General features: G+C 42.5%; 1 protein-coding gene across 1 annotated transcript; it reads left to right on the top strand.

Moving 5' to 3' along the window:
* Positions 1-871: 871 nt before the first annotated feature.
* On the top strand, positions 872-7692 carry LOC109461640 (tumor necrosis factor receptor superfamily member 1A-like; the record flags this gene model as incomplete). The annotated part of the gene is made up of 4 exons (XM_019758021.1): positions 872-980; positions 1890-2174; positions 2998-3171; positions 6739-7692. Coding segments are annotated over exons 1-4 (1522 nt in total), but the record flags the coding sequence as incomplete, so codon positions are not given.
* Between the last annotated feature and the right edge of the window lie 120 nt (positions 7693-7812).

The raw sequence follows: 7812 nt of genomic DNA, 5'->3' as shown, positions 1-7812 counted from the left end.
TGCCAGACCCAAAGCACACTGGACACAAAATATCTCAGTGTGCAAGGGTCTGGCAGGGTCTCTTAGGAAAGGCTCTCGAGCATAGGGAGGAGAAGCTGTGATTGATGACCCCTCACACCACAGGTAGCCTGTTACATGGTACCACCATTGGTCAGCAGGAGACAATCTTGGGCTCAACAGTTAATCATTAACCAGTGAATTTTCTAGATGTTTTTGGAGTTTATTTTCCAAAATAACAGCAGAACTTAATTTAACAGTAGAAGTAGTGTACAACCCAGGCTTTCCTGTTTGTTTAGGTAACAGTCCTCTAACACACCAGGACAAAATACACCTTATCTACAGTTTTATCTCATCTGCTGGTGAAGATTCAAAGATCCAGCTGGGAGTTTTTAACCAATCATAGCAGAGGTGTAGAATTGCTTCCTGCTGTGCCACCAATGGGTCCTTACGCTCAGATACTGAGCGTTCGAGTGGCAGGTCTATCTGACCCTACCAGACCCAGGCTCACTGAGATATTTGTGTCCAGTGTGCTATGGGTCTGGAACCCAGGCTATGAGAGTGAGTGAGTTGGTAAGTTAGTTGGTGAGTGGAGTGAGTGAGTGAGTGAGTGAGTGTGTGAGTGAGTGAGTGAGTGAGTGAGTGAGTGAGTGAGTGAGTGAGTGAGTGAGTGAGTGAGTGAGTGAGTGAGTGAGTGAGTGAGTAAATGGGAGATTTAGTTAGTGTTGGAGGAAGGGGGTAAGTGAAGCAGTGAGTGAATAGAACTTGAGTTAGTGGGAGAATGAGTGAGTTGGTAAGTTCGTTGGTGAGAGAGTGAAGGAGTGAGTGAGTGAAGGAGTGAGTGAGTGACACCACCTCTAATTGTAGTTATGGCATGTTGTTCCAGACTACAGGTGCTGACAACACTCCAGACTTCTGCCCAACAGAACACACCTACCCCCACCCCTCCATACCTGGCCTGACCTGTGAGCTTTGCCCTGCAGGTAACACATATGGTTTTCTGATGTTGATATTAATGTCTACATTTAGGTAATAGGATACACAAGAAACTAGAGAAATAACATTTGCAAAGCAAATGCATAATGTTTACCTTCGTATATGGTCTGCCCTGTTAATTTTTACTCAAACACATTCACATATGTGGTTATGTGTTTATGTGAATAAACCATGCAGTCATCATCATCATCATCATACATGTACTATGAGTATATTGTGACAGGAGCAGAGCAGACCATGAAATTGCAACATTATGTAATCCAACACCAGTCACCGTGGTGACAGACATCAACAAATCATGTCATTGGCCAGGTCAGAAGTTAGTGTTTGGAACAGAAGAAGAAGAAACTGAGTAAAAACAATATGTTTTCCTTCGAACTCGAGCAAAGTTAAGATATGAATCTGAGAAATGTTGATTTCAAGTAGCATCCACTTTTTTCATCAATAACATTGAAAAGTTTTCTAATCTGTGAAATGAAGTCCCAGAAACTTGACTGACTTAACAGTTGTTTCTATCATCCTAAAAATTGGTGATGTCATACGAAATCTAGCCTGGATGCCAGACTTTTTCCAGGCTAACGCACAGGGGGCAACAGCTTGAACTAATTGTAGTGAGCTCCAGGGCAAAAAACATAGTGATATTTGAAGATGGCCCCTTAAAAAAATTCATGGCTTCCAGGCAATAAAAAACTATTTCAAATGATGTACTAGTACCTGTATGAAAACTGTAGAGGGCCTGCATGGGGGTTATCGCCGTTCATAAATTACAAAGTAACATTAAATTGTCAGAACTTATTACGAATTATGCTGATTATGTACCTTACAAAACATGTAAGGATCCATTAAAAGGCTTCTTTAATAAATAATATTCTTCATGCATACGTGTGTTTCCACAGGTCATTATGTAGAAGATCACTGCACCCCAGGCAGTACCCAGAGCAGGTGTCTAGTCTGTCCAGACAACAAGTACCAGCCCTGCCCCTCCAGTAACCTCCGCTGTCACAGCTGCAGTGACTGTAGCGCGGCCTGGCTGGACGGCAGGTCAGCCCCTCCCATCCAACCCTGCTCCAAAACCCAGAACAACATCTGTCAGTGTCCCCAGGACAGGTTCTGGAGTCTGGTAGAGCCGGGATGTAAAGTTAAAACACCGTGTGGACCAGGCCAAGGGGTGGCACATCAAGGTATATATGAGGTCAAACTGCTACAGAATATCTACTTAGGTTTTCAAGCTCCATGTTCTGTTCTACATGTATTGTCTAAATTTTCTGACACTCTGTCAATGACAAGTGCATTATACATAGGGTGTTGGCAGAATGTACTGTATCTGCGCAAAACCCGGATATTTCATGATATTTTATTTGATGTTTGGTCAACAGTGCATCAGAATTTTGCCTGTTGGAGATGATATCTGTCTTTTCTGACACAACATCTAAAAAGTAAAGTACAGGATGACATTGCTAAATATGTGAATATGACCTTAAATGATACATTCTGCCAAAGTGCTTTTCACATACATCATTACAAGTTTCTCACAGGCACTGTAATAAGTGCTAATGTGCTCATGTGCAGTGTCTTCAATAATGTGCAATATATATATATCCATGTAATCTCTCTCACTCACACTCACTCACTATCCGTTTAATGTCTGTAATCTGTAATCTATATAATGTAATATAGGCCTTTAATAAATTAATCTTGTATGTGCCTGATTAGTGAAAATTGTTATATTTTGGATAACTTATTATATCATGTTGAGTTCTCAGTGCAGCATATGGTCAAATGTGTGGAGTAAATGAGGTGTGATATATAGTATTTTATCTGTATGTCATTTTATACTCAGTCTAGTGACAGACTGCAAAAAGGAGTTGTATTTGTAGACTGGTTTATTGTTGATGAACAAATAAATCCCAGGACCCACTGGCAGCCGAGATACAAAAGTGTACATAACAGCAGACAACCCCAACAGACTAGCTCATCACTGGTTGTACAAATCTGTCCACACAGCCACATACAAGAGTGATACAGTCTGCATCAGGTGCCAGGATGGCTTCTACTCCAACGAGACATCTCTGGTGCAGGTGTGTGGAGAGTGCAGCAGGTGTGAGGAGGAGGGGTTAGAGACACGAGAACCCTGCAATACAACCAGTAATGCTGTCTGCAGTACACCACCTTCTGTAGGTAGGTATAGTACTATATTTAGTGCTAAATACATTACATGTAACATCAGGTTCCTACATGATACAGGTACATGTACCATACCCTGCTGCAGAACCAACAATGCTGTCTGCAGTACACCGCCTTCTGTAGGTAATACTAAGTTGAACTTAAAGGTACCAGTAGTAGTGCTGCATACTAGTACTTATATCATACCCAGGCCGCGATAACGTTCGATAATGGGTTCCGTACTGTACGGTACGTCCCGGTCCGGAACCCGTTATCGAACGCTTCCATGGCCGGCTTCCATAAAACGATTCAAGGCGTTTCGCCCTACCCGCTTGTGCCCCTTTCGAAAATTTGGATACAGAATCCGGACGTTAGAATTGATGTTGTTGCATTTTAGGGTTTAGTGGCACCAACTTTTGGTTCATCTTGCATTGAAAGGCGTGTTTTCTTGGGTGGGTATGACATAAATAAAATACAACATGGTGTATTCAGCATCGCCCTCGGTCCTGGCCCTCCCGCGAGTCGGATTGCCCTCCGGCCGCGGTCGGGCCGATACCTCGGGCGATACGGAATACCCCGTGTTGTATTCTATATTTTACATGTAACATCAGGTTCAGGTAGTACCATGCTCTAAAGTCCGACCGGAAATGCTGTCTACTTTCTGCTAGAGATATTCCCTAGGCTTTAATTAAAAACTAAATGTCTTTTTCTCAATGTGCTTGTTTGTTTGTGTTGCATAACGCCTTTAGGCGTAACACACTAGTTTTCACTGTACAGTAAGTAGATGTACAAGCTGCGTTAACGCCAGACTGTAACTTAAGGTTTAAGTCACTCACACTGGGAATAAGTACTCTGATGTCCCGATTAAACGTACCGGTACGTTTATTTTTTTCGGCCCGAACGTCCACCCGGTACATTCTTATAATAAGAATTTTAATTTTACATTCTTATAATAAAAAACGTACCGTCCCTAATTTAGGGACGGTACGTTTTTTGGGAAAAAAATTGTCCGTACGTACCGCACCATCAGCAAGTGGCCGGCGGCCGCAAAATTCGGCAACACGTCACAGATAAATATTTGGTCCATGATAGCGGCATTTCCCCATGAATATAATGTATATTATTTATTTTTCGCCTGCTGTCCATTTTTAAGTCCCAAAGCGTCTGAAAAAGCAAAAATTTGCCCATACAAAACCGAAGGGGAAGACGAGTAGCTAATCGACGTATAATTTAGCACATGGCGGCCGCAAGTCCTTGTCAAAATCGGCAACGCGGCAGAATAATGCGTGGTCCATTTTAGCGATATTTACCATGAAAAAAACGTATGTGGTTTATTTTCCCTCTGGTGTTAGTTTTTAGGTCCCGAAACCCCTAAAAAAGTAGAAATTTGCCCACAAGACGGACGGCCGACGTGGGGAGGGCGCCTAGCGCCTGAGCAGCATGACCCGTAAAAAGTCAAAGGTCATAGGGCACCCATATTGCTCAATCACCGTAAAAGCGCCGATTTAGCTAATTTTAGGGCTTTAAAATTGATACAATCACATTATCGATTTTAAAAAAACAATGAGATGGAAACCTAATCAAAATTTTATGCTGAATTAATTATTTTTTTCTTACAAAAGTTTTTTTTCTTCTAGAAGTTTTTCTTCTTCAGAATCCAGACTTTGACCAGACTAGACAATGTACCATACCAAATAATTATTATGTTGAAATGGATTTTGTTGTAGATATACTCATTAAACCCCTATATTTGTACTTAATTGGGCTTGATTTTCTATCTCTTAAGTTAGTCAGATTTTCAACTCAAGTTGCAGGAGAAGGCTTAGCAAAGTGCATTTCAGAAGTGTTTCTCCTACGGATTTTGTATTTCCCCAAAACAAGTACAATATCAGTGTTCGAAATACCCGTCTGCAGTCTGCAATTTGCAGATAGATTTTCAAGATTGCAGAAGAAAAAATCTTACAATCTGCAATTTTGCAGAAGGAAAAAATAGGCTCTGGATTCAATAGTTTTCAATTAGCAAAGCAGTGGCGCTGTGAATAGATCGAAAACCTGCGCCGCACGAACCTGCCGGCGTTTTCCAGCAGACTGTAATGGTCCCATATAAGGGAATTTGGGGTCAAAGTTGAACGATTTCGACAAGGCGACGAAGGCGACGATAACCAAATATGGGCACTCGCCATTTTCCGATGTTAGATTTCGTCTCCCGGGAGGACCCGACAACTGCCTCGGCAATTTTCGGCAGTTTTCGCTGAGCATTTCCCAGCAGGCAACACGGCAAAGGAAACATGGCTCCTCCGAAAAACCACACTCGCCTCGGCGTTAATTTGCCGAAATTTCGATGTTTTTCCTTGGTATTTTGCACGATTCAAGCAAAGAAAACACATGAACAAAAGAGAAATACAGCACTGGGAACCTAATGGTCCGTTTTGTTGGGCGGTTATTTCTCATTTCGAGTGAAAATTTACGTGCATCACATTGTGACCATATGGTGTAAAATCAGTGATTTTCGGCTCGATCCGAACCAAGCACGACCCGTAGACTTGTCCTTTATGCTTTCTAGATGACTATCGGTACCAAAATACGGGAAAATATTGTTGCAAAATGAGAGAGACGGAGACTAAGGTAAACTTCTTTTATTTGAAGGCTGGATTTTCATTTTCCTGGCAGGCTTCTTTGTATGTAGTGATCATCAGTTATTCAGTAGCAACAAATATGGATTTTTGTTCCGGTCAAAAAACCGGTCCACCGACGTTCGGTTTTTTTTGGACCGGACCGATACAATTTTACGGTCTGAACATATTTAAAAGAGTGATATTTTGAAGAATTTCAGTAATGCTACAGATTTACAAAGCTATACCGTTATATATATATATGATGTAAAAATAGGCATTATTGGTTTCAGAAGGTTGTAATATGGGGGCTTGTGTATTTGCAGAAAGTATTTCCAAATTGCAGGACGAAATTTTGACTCTTCTGCAATATTGCAGAGCACTGAAAAAAAGTATTTCGACCACTGAATATATACATACTCATTAATTAAAGTGATATATACTCACTAATTAAATGTAACAGTGAAAGATTTGCCAATATATTCAGGTATTGAAATAAAGAGCACATTTTAGTATCAAAGACACACAGTTCACCTGTCAATTTGGTCATTTTCCGGGGGGTACGTTTATTCCGGAGGGTATGTTTATTAGACTTTGACGATTTGTCCGGGGGGGGATGTTTATTCCGGGGGGTATGTTTATTAGGAACATGAGAGTAGGGTGGGATCTTTAATGTGTGTGGGGTGTGGCTCTCCCCAAACATGGGACCTTAATTGAACATCCTATTCAAGGGGCGTCCCCAACTGAAGATAGGTCTCCTTTCCATCTGAGTGAAGTAAGGAAAGTTAAAAATATGTAAAGTGCCTTTCCCCTAGGGCACGAGATCAGCCACAATAGGATTCAGACTATGACCTCTTGGTCCTGAGCCGAACATGCTACCATTTACCTCGCATGACCCCATTGATGTCATTTCAGAGCTAAGAAATGCCTACATATTTTAACTTACAACTGTTATTCCATCTCTTTCCAGGCACTCTTCCCTCCACGTCACTACAGAACAAGAAAGGGTTAAAATGGTGGGAGACAACTCTGATAGTTATAACTGCAGTTGTAGGTCTGCTCCTGGCAGGAGGTGGTATCAGTGTTTTGGTTAGAAAGAAGAGGAGAAGAAACACTACTGCCAACAGAGCTGTCCCTGCTGCTGTCACCTACAATGCTGCTAATGGTGCTGTTTATACTGCTGTCCCTCCAGTCCCTCAGAATGCTGCTATCCATCATGCTGCTGTCCCACCTGCCTCTCAAAATGGAGCTGTCCCTCGTGCTGCTGTCTCACCTGCCCATCAAAATGGAGTTATCCCTCATGCTGCAGTCCCACCAGCCTCTCAAAATGGTACTGTCCCTCATGCTGCTGTACCTCCAGCCTCTCAAAATGATGCTGTCCCTCGCCCCTCTTCTAATGGTGTTGTCACCGGTGCTGCTATCACCCCTCCCTTGGCAAATAGATCTGTTCCTGCTGCTGTACCCCCTCCTTCCACTGTTAGAGCTGTCTATGCTGCTGCCTATAATGGGACAACATCACCTCAGTCACAAGACAATTGTGGTCCAGTTGGTCAGCCAAGCAGTGTTGTCATTGGCCAACCAAGCAGTGTTGTCATTGGCCAGCCAAGCAGTGCTGTCATTGGACAGCCAAACAGTAGTCTCATTGCTCAGCCAAGGAGTGCTGCTAGTTATGCTACTGCACAACCAAACAGTGCTGTGCAGCAAATACAGTTTGAAAGTGGCCCTACAGGCCCCCAAACCAGGTCTGCTACAGGTGATCAGCCACAGCGCTCTGTCATTGCTGAGCAGCCAAACAGCGGAGCTGAATCAGGAGAGCCATCCACAACCTTCACAGCTTGCCAGCCCAGTAGTGCTGTCCCCAGTGCTGGTCCAATAGAGTTACATAATGAAAACATGGAGCAGGAGACAGCACCTAGAGGGGCTGGTGAGTCTAACAATCACAGTGCCTATCATCAAGGTACACATCCTTATTATAGTTCTTTGTATCACGTGTTTGCATTTGTCACATATGTATGCATATATAGTATGCATGTACATAATTCTA

This window comes from Branchiostoma belcheri, unplaced genomic scaffold (genome assembly GCF_001625305.1).
Source record: "Branchiostoma belcheri isolate BF01 breed outbred unplaced genomic scaffold, Haploidv18h27 scaffold942, whole genome shotgun sequence".
NCBI classification, from domain to species: Eukaryota; Metazoa; Chordata; class Leptocardii; order Amphioxiformes; family Branchiostomatidae; genus Branchiostoma; species Branchiostoma belcheri.
This window is presented reverse-complemented; position numbering and strand designations above follow the sequence as displayed.